This window comes from Phycodurus eques, chromosome 11 (assembly GCF_024500275.1).
Source record: "Phycodurus eques isolate BA_2022a chromosome 11, UOR_Pequ_1.1, whole genome shotgun sequence".
In the NCBI taxonomy this organism is placed as follows: Eukaryota; Metazoa; Chordata; class Actinopteri; order Syngnathiformes; family Syngnathidae; genus Phycodurus; species Phycodurus eques.
The window spans coordinates 22,661,667-22,679,708 of NC_084535.1; the positions used below are offsets into that span (position 1 = coordinate 22,661,667).

At 41.4% G+C, this 18,042-nt stretch overlaps 1 protein-coding gene across 4 annotated transcripts in view; it reads right to left on the reverse strand.

The window, feature by feature from the left end:
* The window catches only part of LOC133410138 (cilia- and flagella-associated protein 46), an 87,356-nt gene that overhangs the window by 68,769 nt on the left and 545 nt on the right, over positions 1-18,042 (reverse strand). For 3 of the 4 annotated variants that reach the window (XM_061690914.1, XM_061690913.1, XM_061690912.1), the window contains exons 1-8: positions 14,152-14,235; positions 13,736-13,861; positions 9,743-9,842; positions 9,336-9,434; positions 3,983-4,173; positions 3,403-3,628; positions 2,668-2,785; positions 1,701-1,830 (exon numbers count right to left, since the gene is read on the reverse strand). In XM_061690914.1, the coding sequence (XP_061546898.1) occupies positions 1,701-1,830; positions 2,668-2,785; positions 3,403-3,628; positions 3,983-4,173; positions 9,336-9,434; positions 9,743-9,842; positions 13,736-13,861; positions 14,152-14,168 (1,007 nt within the window). In that variant the 5' untranslated portion in view covers positions 14,169-14,235. Of the gene's footprint in view, positions 1-1,700; positions 1,831-2,667; positions 2,786-3,402; positions 3,629-3,982; positions 4,174-9,335; positions 9,435-9,742; positions 9,843-13,735; positions 13,862-14,151; positions 14,247-15,283; positions 15,408-15,947; positions 16,113-17,212; positions 17,278-17,504; positions 17,637-17,879; positions 18,002-18,042 lie in introns of those variants that run through there. The other variant, XM_061690915.1, reaches the window with a different exon arrangement.

The following is an 18,042-nucleotide window of genomic DNA, read 5'->3' on the forward strand; positions in this document are numbered from 1 at the left end:
CACAAATATTATAATTTTTTTTTCATATCACTTGCTCCTTCTAAAGTCTTGGCTTTCTCTGATCATGTACTGTACCACAGACATGAAAACACCAAAGGCATTGCAGGAGGGTCTGGGGGGATCCCACAGGCCCCTTCATGGATTTTTTTTACATAAATTAAGATACCGGAATACTCTGTAGAGTGCAATAAGGCAAAATAACCAATTTTCTTCAAGCAGAAAAACATTTATTGACACCCCTCAAGTACATGTTGATGGGACAAATTTAAGATTAAAATTAAATTTGCCGAATTTCTTTGCTTTTTTTACTTGAGCCAGGCCCATCTCCACCTGCACCTGATGACTGCTTAAAGTAGTGCCACATGAATAGCATCCTCCTCTTTTAGCACTCTCATTCTGGAAAAGAATTGACGAAAATCATTGTCTGTTTCACTTCATTTTTTCAATATTACCAACTTCAAGGGCTAATACCAAATGGATACTCCAGGTAAATATTAAATCCATTATTTTTCTGTTTGTATTGGCCATTTCTGAATTTGAAGTTAGTTAATTTTGCGTTGTGACATAAGCATTAACATCGCTCCGTTGCTGAATACATTTAACATCCGTAACCTAATTAGATAATTGTAGGCCGGTTTCCTAATTAATACAAGATGTACTAGTGGATCAGCTCTTATCGCCGATGTTACGTGTGTGTCGCGGTTCCGCTGGGACCACACCCAGGGCCACGACCCGCATCACCTCAACTCAAAAATACAAAAGACCAGTGCAACAAATATGACACTGGGCTGAACTCCATCCATCCATCCATTTTCTGAGCCGCTTATCCTCTCTAGGGTCGCGGGCGTGCTGGAGCCTATCCCAGCTGTCATCGGGCAGGAGGCGGGGTACACCCTGAACTGGTTGCCAGCCAATCGCAGGCCACATACAAACAGACAACCATTCGCACTCACAGTCACACCTACGGGCAATTTAGAGTCTCCAATTAATGCATGCTTTTGGGATGTGGGAGGAAACCGGAGTGCCCGGAGAAAACCCAAGCAGGCACGGGGAGAACATGCAAACTCCACACAGTCGGGGCTCGGGATTGAACCCGGGTCCTCAGAACTGTGAGGCTGACACTCTAACTAGTCGGCCACCATGCCGCCACTGGGCTGAACTGATGATGAAAAATGTTGCTCTAACATAAGAGTAGCAATAGAGGATATCCGCTCCAGAGGATATAGCAGGGTAACTTGTAATTGTAACCAACTACTTTTCCAAAGTAATCTTCCCAACACTGCCAGCCAATCGCAGGGCACATATAGAAACAACCATTCACACTCACATCCATACCTAAGGACAATTTAAATTCTTCGATTAACCTAACATGCATGTTTTGGGAATGTGGGAGGAGTTTGAACCCTTAACGAATTTGAACCCTTAACTCGGAACTGTGAGTGGTTTGTGCTAACCACTACTCCATCATGCCACCGGCACCAATAGTGCAAAGATGCATTGGTATTTTGTAGTCCCGTGGGTAATAAAGACATCACTTAAAAAAGACAATATTCTGGGAAGCTTGACAAATAAAATGATCATTATACAGGAAAGAAGACACACGCGCCTCTCTGTGTTGTCAGTGTTTTTACATGTAGTACAATGAAAGTTTTATATTGGGAAGAAGATTCCCCTACCCGCCCCCTCACACACACAAATACCTCTCTGTGTTGTCAGCGTTTTCTCCTTGCCGATCCAGGTATCCATCCAACTTCTGCACAGCTGCATAGTAATTATGAGCCTCAGCAGAGAGCTGAGCTATTGGGCCACATCCAACACTGGCTTTGGTGACTAGTCAAACAAAAGTCAATTATGTTGCGAAGTTGCAATTTCATAATTCATTGGGAAGGTTCTGTAGAGGTTACGAAAGCACAAAATTCATTCATTCATTCATCTTCCGTTCCGCTTATCCTCATATTATATTTATTTTTTGACAGTTTCTTAGACTTGAGTGATTGACTATAATTTATCTAAAATTGATTAAATATGCATGTTTATGCAAAGCAAAACTGTACACTGCAGCAGGAAGAAATGTGTGTAATGGATGCTCCAGTCATGTCAAAAGGAATTTAAAAGGCGATGTGAAAGACACACACTCAAGTTTCGTGTTGAGATCTTATTTAGATATGCCATGGTCTGAGCAGCACTTGGGGTATTTGAGATAGTAAATCGATTATGAAGAGAGGTCGGTGAATGCAGTGTTTCAAAATGCTACAGTGTGTATAGCCTATGTGTGGGCTGTTGCTAATTCTTCACTCTATTTTCTATCTATGATCGTTGCTATTAACTAAATTACTTTTACGTTAAAAGTAATCTCCCATAGTGGAATATCCTTTTGAATGCAGCGATACCACAGTGAATGTGAAACAATGTTAATCATAACATATAATGCTCCACACAGAGGCAAACCATTTCCTCACTATAAAAGAGTAATGTGATGATCGTGTGCCAGTTTGACAATGCAGAATACCGGGCGTGCGATTATGCTAGTGAAAAAGTTTTTTTTTTTTTTTTTTTTTTTTTTTTATATATATAAACTTTTGAGAAAAAGATGTTTGAGATGTGTTGAGAGCAAACCAATGCAACTACTGTGAGTGGAAACTGAATGTGGGGAAGTGGAATTTGTACTTTTCGAGATGTTGTCTGCATTCAGCACCATCTGGAAATCAGCGGGGGCCAATATTTGACCCACAGTCAGCAGTAAGGGACGGCAATCTGTATTCTGTTGAGGCTGCCTATCCTTGACCTGAAGGAAAAAGTACATTTTACTTATGTAAACTATATAGACAAAAGTATTTGGCCACATGATCACTGCATATACTGTACAGTTAAGGTCAATATATTTTGGCCTCCTAGATACTATTACCCTAGAATACTGCCCAGTGTTTACAATATTCAGTACATTCATTTATTAAATCCTTCATTAACAATATGGCCTGAATTTGGTACATTTATGAATATATAAAATCTTTTTTTTTTTTAGGTGTATTGTAAAAACTGGGATGCTCAAAAGAAGCCTTTGTGTGATGTTGTGCTTTCAAAACACATCAACGTGGTTTGAAACCACACAAGCGTAGTCAAAGTTTGAAACCAGACCTGATCAAGTACCACCGAACTATATTTAACTGAACCCATGAGCAGCGTTATTGTGAACCTGACTAATGACCTTAACTGTAGCTATAATTGAAATAGGAGCTATAATGGATTCCACTCTCATATAAAGGGCACTGTATCGATTTTATTATATTTTCTTCTGTTCCTTCTAAATAAATGTGAGCAGTATCCTTTCCCTCAAACCCTTTGCCTTGTTTAACATCCAGAACTGTTAAAATGTTAAAATATGGGACACAAAGTGCTGCAAACCTGCTGCATAAGCATCGCAGCTTTATCCTCGGTCCGAGAGGGTGTTTGATAAAGGTTTCTTCTGAGCTGCAGGAGGTGGAAAGCTGACGACAATCTTTCTTTTTCTGTGCCATTATCCAGTAGCATGGCTTTCTGGAGGTGAGTCATCGAGGCCTCAAGGAGTCCGTCCTCCTCTTCAGTCACTGCAAGCTCTGCATGGACCTGACATCGAACTGGGAACAGCATGCTGGAAACAATGAAATTATAACGAATACCATCATTCTGGACTAACAAACAAACAAGTTAAAGTATACTTTTATTGCATTATAATAAAACTATCAAGTGGAATCAAGTAAAGGTATACTTTTGTTAAAATACAACAGGTATACATCCATCCATTTTCCACACCGCTTATGCTGTTAGGTGTTTTTCATAAATTGGGTGATTACATTTTCATTGTGTAACCAGGCTAAATTAATGAGCTTCTTGTCATACCGTTATCATCACCAAAAACAAAACATATAATGGGACAACAAACATAAGGTGAAGCCCGAAACATGTTTTTATTGAATCTATGAATAAAATCAATGAAATTGGTTACCATTGCATGTCCTCTAGTGCTTGGGCCACCCGTGACAGAGGTGTCTTAATGTGTCTGCGGAGATTATGTTGCAACAGTGGAAGACAGAAGCTCCACTGTGTCGCACACACTGCCTGCACGGCTTGAGGGTCCCCTTCTCTGACTGCAGCCTGCAGACACTGATTTAGCTTTGCTATTGCTTTCAGACGGGCCTAGGGGAAAAGCAAAATCTTCTGAAGCAATTACAAGAGACAACCATTCCATCACTGAGTGTGTTATAAAAAAATAAAATGAAATAAAAAAAAAAAGGGATATGATCTCAGTAGAATCTAGTGCTAAATAAGCGTTTTTGCAAAGGTAATGGAGCTCGTGTAACAAATATCACCGACTCCAAAAAGACAGAACTCCAAACCGAAGGACAAAAGGCTGTCCAAATCACCCGTCAGTAATGCAGTCACGAAAGACCCCCACTGAATACAACGACCAAAAGCCAGAAGGTCTGGACTAACTTAATTAGCAATAGCTTGATAAGTCGGATCTGCAAAGCCACAAACTGGTGGATCAAAGATAATTCGTCCCTTTTGAAGGTTCTGTTATCAACAACAAGAGAATCAGAATCAGAATCAGAATCACCTTTATTTGCCAAGTATGTCCAAAACACACAAGGAATTTGTCTCCGGTAGTTGGAGCCGCTCTAGTACAACAGACAGTCAATTTACGGAACACTTTGGAGACAAAGACATTGACAAAAAACAATTGTGCAAAAAGATGCAGAGTCCTCTAGCACTTAGAGCAGTTCGAATGACTAATATTGCAATAGACCGGTGCAATGACCATTGTGCAAGGGGCGCTGAGACTTCAAGGAGTGTATGCGGTTTAAAGTGACGAGTAGTGCGATAATCTGGGACAATGTTGGTTGTGCAAATGTTACAGATACTCCTCAAACAGTGTGCAAATGGAGCAGATGCTACTCTGGCATGAGTGGCCAGTATATCCAAATCGTGCAGCATGGCGAGACAAGTACAGTGAGTGCACGAGTAATACATAATTGGCCCCACAGAAATGTGACAACGAACTCAGTCAAAAAAAAAAGTAATTGCCAGCTTGTTGTAATGGAATTATAGGTTAGGTGTTTAAGAAGTTGATCGCAAGAGGGAAGAAGCTGTTGGAATGTCTACTAGTTCTAGTTTGCATTGATCGGTAGCGCCTACCTGAGGGAAGGAGCTGGAAGAGCTGGTGACCGGGGTGCGGAGGGTCCGAGAGGATTTTGTACGCCCTTGTCTTAGTTCTGGCAGCGTGTGAGTCCTCAATGGTGGATTGGGGGGTACCGACAATCCTTTCAGCAGTTTTGATTGTCCGTTGCAGTCGGAGTTTGTCCTTTTTTGTAGCAGCACCGAACCAGACTGTGATGGAAGAACACAGGACTGATTCGATGACCGCTGTGTAGAACTGTCTCAGGAGCTCCGGTGGTAGGCCATGCTTTCTCAGAAGCCGCAGGAAGTACATCCTCTGCTGGGCCTTTTTGAGGACGGAGTTGATGTTAGACGCCCACTTCAGGTCCTGAGAGATTGTAAGTCCCAGGAACTTGAAGGTCTCGACGGATGACACAAGGCAGCTGGACAACGTGAGGGGCAGCTGTGGCAAAGGGTGCCTCCTGTTAGTCCACGATCATCTCTACAGTCTTGAGCGTGTTCAGCTCCAGGTTGTATCGGCCGCACCACAGCTCCAGCCGCTCCACTTCCTGTACATATGCAGACTCGTCACCGTCCTCGATGAGGCCGATGACACTGGTGTCATCTGCAAACTTCAGGAGTTTGACAGTCGGGTTTGCTGAGGTGCAGTCGTTCGTGTAGAGAGAGAAGAGCAGCGGAGAGAGGACCCAACCTTGCGGCGCCCCAGTGGTGATGCTGTGTGTGGATGAGGTGGCCTCCCCCAGCCTGACCTGCTGTGTCCTGCCTGTCAGAAAGCTGTAAATCCACTGGCAGATGGCAAGTGAGACGCTGAGCTGGAGAAGCTTGGATGAAAGGAGTTCAGGGATGAAGGTGTTGAACGCTGAGCTGAAGTCCACGAACAGGATCCTCACGTAGGTCCCTGCACTGTCGAGGTGTTCTAGGATGAAGTGCAGTCCCATGTTGACTGTATCATCCGCAGACCTGTTCGCTTGGTAGGCAAACTGCAGGGGGTCCAGCAGGGGACCTGTGACACTCTTGAGGTGGTCCAGCACGAGACGTTCAAAGGACTTCATGACCACAGATGTCAAAGCGACAGGCCCGTAGTCATTCAGACCAGAGATTGCAGGTTTCTTGGGGACTGGAATGATGGTGGAGCGTTTGAAACAGGATGGAACTTCGCACAGTTCCAGAGATCTATTGAAGATCTGAGTGAAGACTGGAGCGAGCTGGTCCGCGCAGACTTTGAGGCAGGATGGGGACACATGGTCCGGGCCTGCTGCTTTGTTAATCTTTTGTTGTTTGAAGATGCGTCTCACATCCTGTTCATGAATAGTTAACGCAGAAGTCAGAGGTGTGATTGTGGTCGCGGGTGCGGCTGGGTGGGTGTGTGGTGTGAAAGTGTCCTTTTCAAATCTGCAGTAGAAGGTATTCAAGTCGTTGGCTAGTGTGCTATTGTTCTCAGCTTGGGGGGATCGTCGCTTGTAATTAGTCAGCGATTGGAATGCATGCCAGACTGATTTAGAGTCGTTTGCGCTAAACTGTTTTTCCAACATTGCTGGATAGTTTCTTTTTGCAATGTTAATTTCTTTAGTCAGCCTGGTTTCTAGCTCGATTATACAGGGCCCTGTCCTCGCTCTGATATGCGTCCTCCTTAGCTTGGCGAAACTGCTTAAGTTTAGCAGTGAACCACGGCTTGTTGTTGTTGAATGTGCGAAAAGGTTTTGTTGGTACACAAACCTCTTTGTCATTTGAATTTCCAGTCTGTGCAGTCTAAACAGCTTTGAAGTTCCATCTTGGCTTCATTTGTCCACTTTTTCACTGTTTTCACTGTAGGGTTTGCGCATTTAAGTTCTTGCCTGTACGTCGGTATTAAGTGAATTAAGAAGTGATCAGACGAGCCCAGGGGTGCACGAGGAATAGCACGGTATGCGTTTTTTACCGTAGTGTAGCAGTGGTCTAAAGTATTATTTTCCCTGGTAGGACAGTCGATGTGCTGCTTGTATTTAGGGAGTTCGTGGTCGAGTTTAGCTTTGTTAAAGTCCCCGAGAATAATGAGGGAGTCCGGGTGTTTTTTTTCAATTTCGTTGACTTGTTCGGCGAGCGTTAGCAGTGCGGAAGCTTGATGCGGAATGTAGGCTGCAGCCAGGATGAACGATGCGAACTCACGTGGCGGGTAGAATGGTCTCCAGGTCTCCGTGAAGCACATGGCCGCGGAACGTCGGAAGTCTTTACTGGTCTTTAACAGAAGATGAAGCGCGTCCATTTTGTTGGGTAGGGAGCGTACATTCGCGAGGTGGATCGACGGGAACGCCAATCTGTGTCCTCTCTTGCGGAGTTTCACCTGAATGCCGGCCCGTTTCCCTCTGTGGCGCCGCTTCTGTCTCCATGCGCCAAAAACCACGGACGCCGCGCCGGTGAGTAACTTTGGGGAAAAAACTGAGCGGATTTTCGAAAGTTGGTGACAGAAAGTCCGGAGTAGCCTCCTTGATGGTTAGCAGCTCTCCCCTTGTGTAAGTGAGTCGTGTAAGGTCTCCAAAGACGGACGAAAAACACAAAAACAAAAACAATACTAGAGAGCGCGTTACCGAGGCGACCACACTGGTAGGCGCCATCTTGGTTACCATCTTGGTTACCATCTTCGTTACCTGTCTGTTAAGCTGTGCTACTTGTTCCCTGGCATTCCTTCCCTCTTTTATGAACAAATATACGAAAGATTAGTATTAGGGTGGCGATGCAGATGATAAGCTTAAAATTACACAGTAAGTCATGTCTAGATTCAAATGAACAACATTTCAGGAAAAAGCTATTTTCTATACCTCATGACTTGGTAAAAATTATGAGCCAAGTGTGAAATACGAAAAAAAAGGTTAGTCACCCCAATTTGTTTTTCAAGAAAATTAGCACACAAAGAAACTTTCGCGCCCATCATAAACTCGGGTGGGGCCACCGTTCCCCTTCTTGCTTGTCTTCCGGGAAGTTTAAAAGGAGAAGTTCTCGGACCACCTCTTGAGTGGAGAAATAAAGAGAAGCTTTTGTTCCTGCTCTGGTTCCTGACCTCTCGGGGTGCTAGGTTTCAATTTAGCCAGCTCCTCCCAGAGTTTTCTTTTCATCTTTTACTTTCCCCTCCGCATTTTGGGTCCGTGATGCTGGCTGGCTTACGTGCCCTTGTCACCGAACAATTATTGGCCGTAATGACCAAAGTGGAACCTCGGTTTTAGCCGCAATGCCAAACCAGTAACACCCCGTCCCCTCCCCCACGTGGGGAGATTTTTCAGCAAAGCAGTCGGTTGTTCCAAAACTGAACCACGGCGGTGTGACCACAATTTGTCACAGAAAATACATTTTTGGCAAAGCTGAACTTTTTTTCTTCTTTCAAATCAGTGCCGGCGCTTCAAACTATGAGTAAAACTTTGCTGTATACCAAATTTAGTACAAATTAGTGCATCACATATTGGGATTAAAATTACGAGTGGGAAAATCTCGCGAATCTCACCCTTGGCCCATGAAAGTACTTAGTAGTGGTTCACCTTAGGCAGTTCACATTGTCGTCCTTCGCCATTTGCCACACCTTTCTTTAGAATAGAATACAGATTTTCCTCCATTTTCTCTTTGATTGCATTTTACTTTTGTACAATTAGAAATTAAACCTGACAAAATACATGGACTGTGCTCTTTGTCTTTTTTGAATCAAAGATTAGATAGAACCTGTAACGTCAAAGAAAAGCCCAAATTTCCTTAGTGTAGCAACCCTTCAGAAATATATTGAGGTTTTGTCGTTGCTAGGACCTGTTCATAATAAACAAAAGCAACATGGTGCCCCGTTTAACGATAAAGCTTGGATACTAGGTAATGGCAACACTTAGTTTCACTTTATCTGACTAGTGGTCTCAGGAGGTACTGCTGGCGGTTCCTTTTGTGATTTTACAACAGATAAAGATTTATTGAATACCCACTGCACGCTAAAACAGTAACAACAAAAAAAACCCTCAATTTGAACAACAATTTCAGCATTTACTTAAAGTACAAAGATCAATTTAAATAATTTTTGTGAATTTTTTAAAATGTTCTATTTTTATATTTTTTTGTTTAGTATTTTTTTTGTAAAAAGAGAGTCAAACTATTCACTTTGAATTGCTGATCAAACTACTAAAGTTAGTGCTTGGTTAATAATATGTTCTGAGATGTGTTTGATGATTGAGCACCTCCACACTGGATTTGGAATAGTCATTCGTCTTGGTCTCTTTCTTCCGGAGGTTTATTTCACAGTTGACACACTCCATTATTATTTGTTCACCGATACTCTAAAAGGAAAGAACAATTTAAGAGTCAGTGTTTGATGAAATAAGAAAAAAAATGTTATACAGTATTTTAAACCCAACCTGCTATTTATACATGAAGTATGGGAAGGCTATTTGTGGCATCGTTTAACTTTCTTTTGTCATCACCCGCCCATCAAAGGACTTCAGAACAAATACACCATTCAAATTTTGCTAAGAATAGGAAAATTAGAACAGTGTACGTATGAATGTGTTTTTCAATGCCTGGCTGTTATGTATAATATGGAGTATTGCTACTGCATTAAAATTTTAGGACAATATTCAGCACTCACAGTCTCCCCTGCTGACTTTAGCTTTTTTAAGCATTTTGCAGCCACTTTGTGATTCTTCCCTTGCAAGGCCAGCAAAGCCAGCTCCAGGAGGAAGGACACTCTGCAATCCAAGACAGAATATAACACAGTGGGGCAAAAAATTTATTTAGTCAGTCACCAATTGTGCACGTTCTCCTACTTAAAAAGATGAGAGAGACCTGTAATTTTTATCATATGTATAACTCACCTATGAGAGACAAAATGAGAGAATAAGAAAAAAAAACATCCAGAAAAATCACATTTTCTGATTTTTAAAGAATTTATTAGCAAATTATAGTGGAAAATAAGCATTTGGTCACCTACAAACAAGCAAGATTTCTGACTCTTACAGACCTGTAACTTCTTCTTTAAGAGGCTCCTCTGTCCTCCACTCGTTACTTGTATTAATGACACCTGTTTGAACTTATCAGTATAAAAGACACCTGTCCACAACCTCAAACAGTCACGCTCTAAACTCCACTATGGCCAAGACCAAAGAGCTGTCAAAGGACACCAGAAACAAAATTGTAGACCTGCACCAGGCTAGCAAGACTGAATCTGCAATAGGTAATGATCTTGGTGTGAAGAAATCAACTGTGGGAGCAATTATTAGAAATTTAAAACATACAAAACCACTGATAATCTCCCTCGATCTGGGGCTCCAGACAAGATCTTACCCCGTGGGGTTAAAATGATAACAAGAACGGTCAGCAAAAATCCCAGAACCACATGGGGGGGACCTAGTGAATGACCTGTAGAGAGCTGGGACCAAAGTAACAAAGGCTACCATCAGTAACACACTACGCCGCCAGGGACTCAAATCCTGCAGTGCCAGACGTGTCCCCCTGCTTAAGCAAGTGCATGTCCAGGCCCGTCTGATGTTTACTCGAGAGCATTTGGATGATCCAGAAGAGGATTGGGAGAATGTCATATGGTCAGATTAAACCACAATAGAACTTTTTGGTAAAAACTGAACTTATCGTGTTTGGTGGAGAAAGAATGCTGAGTGAATGGGGCCATGTATCGTGAAATTTTGGGTGAAAACCTCCTTCCATTAGTAAGGGCATTGAAGATGAAACATGGCTGGGTCTTTCAGCATGACAATGATCCCAAACACACCGCCCGGGCAACAAAGGAGTGGCTTCGTAAGAAGCATTTCAAGGTACTGAAGTGGCCTAGCCAGGCTCCAGATCTCAATCCCATGAAAAAAAAATCTTTGGAGGGAGTTGAAAGTCTGTGTTGCCCAGCGACAGCCCCAAAACATCACTGCTCTCGAGGAGATCTGCATGGAGGAATGGGGCCAAAATACCAGCAACAGTGTGTGAAAACCTTGTGAAGACTTTCAGAAAACATTTGACCTCTATCATTGCCAACAGAGGGTATATAACAAAATATTGAGATTAACTTTTGTTATTGATTAAATATTTATTTTCCACCATAATTTGCTAATAAATTTAAAAATCAGAAAATGTGATTTTTCTCTCTCATTTTGTCTCTCATAGATGCGGTATACCTATGATGAAAATTACAGGCCTCATCTTTTTAAGTGGGAGAACTTTGGCACAATTGGTGGCTGACTAAATACTTTTTTGCCCCACTGTATATACAACTCAAATCACAACAAAACAGTAATTTGAACCACGCGTAAGAAGTGACCAGGTTGTTATGTAATGTTTATGCATGGGTCTGAAGACAATAAACAGTAACGCGTATTAAATTTGGAGGCAGCAGCCTGGGCCAAATTCTGAGGCACCTGTGCCTGGAGAAGCCCTGACATTATAAAAAGCGTTATCTGACCAATGTTTACTGCAATTGCGATATTACGCTGCACTGAAGGATCGTGCGCTATCACTCTCACTTAAAACTGCGGAAGTAGAAAAAAGCAGTGAATAGACCTTTTCACCATAAATATCTGTGGTGCCATCTTTGATTTGGAATGTTCATCCATATGTACACCTCAACGTATGCAACACCTATTTCGTAGTAATCAAGCCACTGTTTCATGCATGCCTTACGAACATCTGACAACATTTCCAGTGTTGCTGAAGCACATGAGTTTCTTATGCTTTCTTCAAGCGTTGGGAGATCCCGAGGCCTACGTCATATTCTGCATCCTCAAAGTGTCACCTGTAGCTAACGTGCAGCAAGTCATTTTCCAACAAGATGGCACATCAGTCCATTATTTGTGTGAGAATCATGTGTTCCTGTATGGAGTTCACAGGTTGGTGGATTCGTTATCGTGGTCTCGTAGAATGGGCTCACCATTCACCTGATCTCACACCATGTGATCTTGTGGGGTTAGATCAAGTTGAAAGTCTACGGAACAAGGCCTAAGGATCTCCCAACGCATCAGAAATGCATCTGCTTCAGTGACTCCCGAAATAGTCAATCCAATCCACTTTATTTATATAGCACAATTTAAACAACACAAGGTTCCCAAAGTGCTGTACAATGCAATAAAACAGCAGCAGAAAATACAGCTTATGGATAATAACAATAAAAGACAATGAGATCAAAAACTACATAAAATGAAGTGGGTAAAAAAAATCAACAAAATAAAAATTGTCAGATGTAGGTCAGGCATGCTTGAAATGGAGTCTTGATTGCTACAAAAAAGTTGGGACACTTCAAGGTATACCACTGACTTATTGATGAACATTTCAAATAAAATATGGTACCACAAATATTCTCAGTTAATATAAGTTTTAACCTGTGAAATTCTTCCACTTTAGATTTCAATTAAATTTTCAACAAATAGCAAAAAAACATGAGACGACTTTTGAGAGACAAAAATATCAAACAGAAATGTGCAAATTCAAAAATTGACCAACAATATCACTAACTAAGAACAAATAAATTAAAACTATCAAACAACATGACTTAAGGTCTAATCAGCTAAAGGAATTGGTCTGCAGTGACAACACCAAAACAAATAGATCACAGAATCAATAATGGACTGCTACAAATAAATGTACGTCAAAGTAACAGAGTAAAAGTAGTGTCTTCTTAACACATGCAGTATATGAAAGTAAAAAGTACATTGCATTATGACTACGCTGACAAAAACAATACATCCAAAATTTCCATCCATCCATTTTCTGTCCAGCATATCCTCACTAGGGTCGCGGGCTCTGCTGGAGCCTATCCCAGCTATCTTCAGGCGAGAGGCGGGGACCACCCTGAACTGGTCACCAGCCAATCGCAGGGCACATATAAACAAACAACCATTCACACCTATGGGCAATTTAGAGTCTTCAATCAAGCTACCACATGTTTTTAGGAAGTGGGAGGAAATCGGAGTACCCGGAGAAAACCCACGCAGGCACGGGGAGAACACGCTCAGAACTGTGAGGCAGATGTGCTTACCAGTTGCCACCGTGCCGCCTCATCCAAAATGAATTCAAGTAAATTTAACGGAGTAAATGTAGCGTTGATTGTTTGATTTTTCTAAAGTGAACACACCCCTTCGCAACAGGCTCCAAACAAGGCACTTAGATATCTGCTGCAAAGCGGTCATCAATGGGCCAGACCAGGAGGCACTGGAGTACAAGGAATCCATGACAACATTTTATCAAATGAAAAACAGAAGGCTGAAATAGTTGGACTCTGGCTGTGAAATGGTTACTGGAAATGTAACAGGGCCACATTTACCTGGGCACACAATGAACCTTTGTTATTATTTATTCTTTCATTTCAGATAAAACAGGATCTGTGCATTTTTCGTTTGGTCAAAATAGGATTTAAGAAATAGAAAACACGAACTAACAATAAGATACAACGTACGTAAATACATCACGAAAAAAGTGTTTGTTTGAGCCAGGGGGGAAACGCAGCATACACACACACACACACACAGACACACACACACACGCACACACGTGAGACAAGTCAGAATAGTACCACTTGCACCTCAATTTTCACCCAGAAGTACACGTGTATAAATGGGATTTTATCAGGGGACATAAGGTTACATACCTGTTAGATGGTGGGATGGGTGTCCGAAGAGAAGCTTTTGTGGAATCTCCAAGGAGACTAAAAATCTCCTCAAGCTCATTGAAATCCTTTTTTGCAAGTTCATCCTCATTTATTTCTCCCAACCCCCTAAAAACATTGCAAGAGTATTTGAGTAAATAAATCTATGCAGTGTGTGGTACACTTCATTTGTTTTTAAAGAAATAAACTGCGAGTTAAATTGTTTATTGATGATAGAGTGCACTGCACAAATCATAATAAGGTAACACATCAAGATCATAATTGGTAAATATTGTAAACTTGGATCTCATCTCATCAGTCAAATAAGCATAATGTGAAGTCAATATTTTGACTGGCAAAGTTCACTTTCCAAAACACATGCAGAAAAAAAGCAAACTCACAAGAAATGCATTCCTTACCTTTTAAATTGAAGCATTTTGTAAATGACAGTTAAGGCAGTAGACTGACGGCTTTTTTTAAGGAGGACCTCCCTTTTTGACAGGTTATGCCACACCTAAAGCAAGAGGGCTGTGGTTAGAATTGTTGCCGTTTTCTAAAGGTATACTGTACTTGAAATTACATTGCAACGCAAAAAATCGCTTCATTCATGCCTGATATAGGCAGTGTGTGTATGTGTGCGTGCGTACACGTGTCATCTACACTCACCTGCCCTTAGGTCACAGCAATGGTAATATCAAAATAGTGTTTTTTTTTTAATATACATTCTAGTCTGAAGGAGCTTTTGAAACAAAAAATATATTTTTAACACTGAATTATAATTATTTAGTGAGGATACGAGGTACAGAAAATGTATGGATCCTTGAATTTTCTAACTTGCCATTTTACAAAGAAAACAAATTGCAAAGAACAGTTAAGTGCAATAACATCTATCGATTAAGGTGGCACATTATACAGTTCCTGCATTCCTGAATGGAGGAAATAGTTTTAGTGGTACAATGTTATGCTTGATTGGAGAATAAAAAAGGTGAAGTCAGTTTAATATTCCGGATTCCTGTTCAAAATGATAAGGCATTGAGTGGCCACTGAAACAAAACAGGTGAATATGGCACAATCTATTGTAATACTAAGGAAGGAAAATCTTGTTTTGCATATATTTGCTCTCCCCGTGCCTGCGTGGGTTTTCTCCGGGCACTCCGGTTTCCCCCCACATCCCAAAAACATGTGTGGTAGGTTGATTGAAGACTCTAAATTGCCAGTAGGTGTGCATGTGAGAGAGAATGCTTGTTTGTTTCTATGTGCCCTGCGATTGAGTGGCGACCAGTTCAGGGTGTACCCCGCTGGTTGCCCGAAGGTAGCTGGGATAGGCTCCAGCATGCCCGCGACCCTAGTGAGGAGAAGCGGTACAGAAAATGGATGGATAGTTAATCAAGTTTAAATATATTTTTCTTACAATGTCTAACAAATCTCATTTTTATATTCTATTTTTATTCATCCATCTTTCGTTCCGCTTCTTCTTCTATTTTTATATTAACAATATTCCATACTGTTATTAGTTTTACATTTTTCTTGTAAAGACATTGAATTGTATACCTGTAAACGAAAAACGTTTGAATAAAGATGTGGGCAGTGTTTTTTGATGAATTCCTCTGTAACTCTGGCATAACTTGCAGCATCATCAGTTTTCCCAGCATCCAAAAGAGAGTCAATAAGGTGCCTGAAGAGAAACAGACAGCAAAGGAAATTATTAGAAAAGTTTTACACAATATTTCTAAGTCCAAAACACAGTGTATCCAATGTTGATTACCAAATTACAATAAACAAGTAATTTGTCATCCTGTGTCAGTTTTCTGTTGACAGTGCAGCCGAATTGTGATTCTGCATCATTTATTTAAGATGAATATGACATTCAGTATACTGTAACTGACTGTGTACTGAGATAGAACAATGTCATACATTGTGTCTATCCTGTCAGAAACTGGGAATCCAATTAAAACTCACTCACATCACACTGGACACACATTGTACATTGCATGTGGATACCAAAAACAGCACTGGCATTGGAACCTGAGGTGTTTTCATGAACATTGAGAGCTTACATCATCAGCACACTTCCTCCCTCTATTAGATGAGAAGCAAGTCAATTAATTGGGGAGCCACAAAGCTGTTGCATCACATGAGATGCTGCTTAATTAGCTCTGTACACCATCCCCATGAAGTCAGAATGAGCATAAGAGTGCAAAGGGGTGCCACTTGCATCATGAGTTCAGCCCTCCAGCTATGGTCTTTGTCTGCCACCAATTCCAGACTTTTGACCACCTGCCTGAGGGAGGATATGAGGTGGCAGCACCGCCCTGGCTGCAGGAGAGGGCGCACCATCTGGAGGTATATCACTGAGGCATTGAACACAATGTAGTGCGATCTGACAGAAACAAGACACAAGCGAAACATAGGAAAAAGGACAATTATTACTGTATATGAATATATACAGGATATAAATATATTCAGATGCAATCTTGGTACAATTCTGATCAGAATTAGTGTTAAGGCGGAAAGCCCTTGCAAGTACTGTGAAATGCAAAAGAGTGAAATTTAAACTATTTGTCTAATGAGCCACAGTCGAGAAATAATTTGATGTGTAAAAAGTAAATGTATGCGTTTATTCTAAATTGACTTTTAGTGCTTCTAATTCATCCACGAGAGAGTATGTTGTGTACTTGTCGGGGCCGGGTTTAACATAAATATTCCCCTAGGTGCTAATTGGGGGTTTGCTCATTTGACCCTTTTCTTGACACTTTCTGCATTTCTTAGTGGAGAAGCACTGCTGATGTCCAAACATCTTACACAGAAACACCAGGGAATGAACTTAACTCCATATTAAAAAGACCCCTACAAAGTTGTTTGAATTGAACCAACACACTACAAATGAGCCAAATGTGAATAAGAGGTCATGATAAGTAAGTATATATATTATTAAATTATCCATTGTTGGCCACTCAAACATTCATGTTGTGGAAAATCAGACTTAACTACAAACACACAATCACTGCATTGTACACTTCCTACACATGGTAGGGCATTTTATTTTGGCTTACTGTTCATGCATAGGCGGCACGGTGGACAACTGGTTAGCACATCTGCCTCACAGTTCTGAGGACCAGGGTTCAAATTCGGCCTCGCCTGTGTGGAGTTTGCATGTTCTCCCCGTGCCTGCGTAGGTTTTCTCTGGGTACTCCGAAAACATGCACGGTAAGTTGATTGAACGCTCTAAAATTGTCCGTAGGTATAAATGTGAGTGCGAATGGTTGTTTGTTTGTATCTGCCCTGCGATCGGCCGGCGACCGGTTCAAGGTGTACCCCGCCTCCTGCCCGCAGTTAACTGGAATAGGCTCCACCATACCCCCAACCCTAGTGAGAATAAGCGGTGTAGGAAATGGATGGTTGGATGGATGTACATGCATCTGGGTTAACATGTGATGACCTGTATAAGGCAAGAATTATTTTTTTTGAAGGGTTACTTACCTTTTCTCTCGCTTTGAAATGTCAATGGCTTTAAGAAAATACTGCACATTCTCTTTAAAGTCTCCCTGAAATAAAATGAAAATAACAATCCATGGAGCAGTGAGAACTCTTCACTTCAAACATACAGTATAATGAGCCAACAGACATTTTATTAAATGCCATTGTTTGGTTGCTTCGACAGCTAAGACAACCACTTGCATTCAACTGTAAATATAAAGGATTGTATCGCTAGTCTAATGTAAGTAAAAGAAGCAACTTGACCAAGAAGTGGTCCCTAATTTACCGTACTCACCATGCTCCCTGTGGGCGGGGGACACTTCAGCTGGCTCTGACATAGGAAGGCTCGACACAGATATTGATCAGCTGGAGGATTGCCATCAAAGAACTTCTTCAGACAGGCCGCAGTTATCTCTAAACAACCCAGCTAAAACCACAACCACAACAATATGATCAATTCAGTATGTTTATCAGTTGTCATTTGAATGGCACACAGTCATGTACACCCGCGTTCGCTAATCAGCATCCACCTGAAATTTAAAGTCTCCGTCTGAATGGCTGCACTGTTGCATGTCTACGTACAGTAATAGCACAAAACTAAAGTTAAAGTTAGCATTGGCGTTAAAATACCTTTAATTTTGTTATACAAGACACAACCCTTGTCGCCTACCTCCAGAGCAACTTCTGCACAGGAGATGTACATGTGTTGGTCAACACTAAGTGTTCCTCCTGAGACTTCAGCTTCTGTCATCTCTTCCAATTCATTGAAGGCTGACTGCAAAGCTGCCGAGTCTACAAAAAAAAAATAATAATAATAAAATAAAATAAAACAC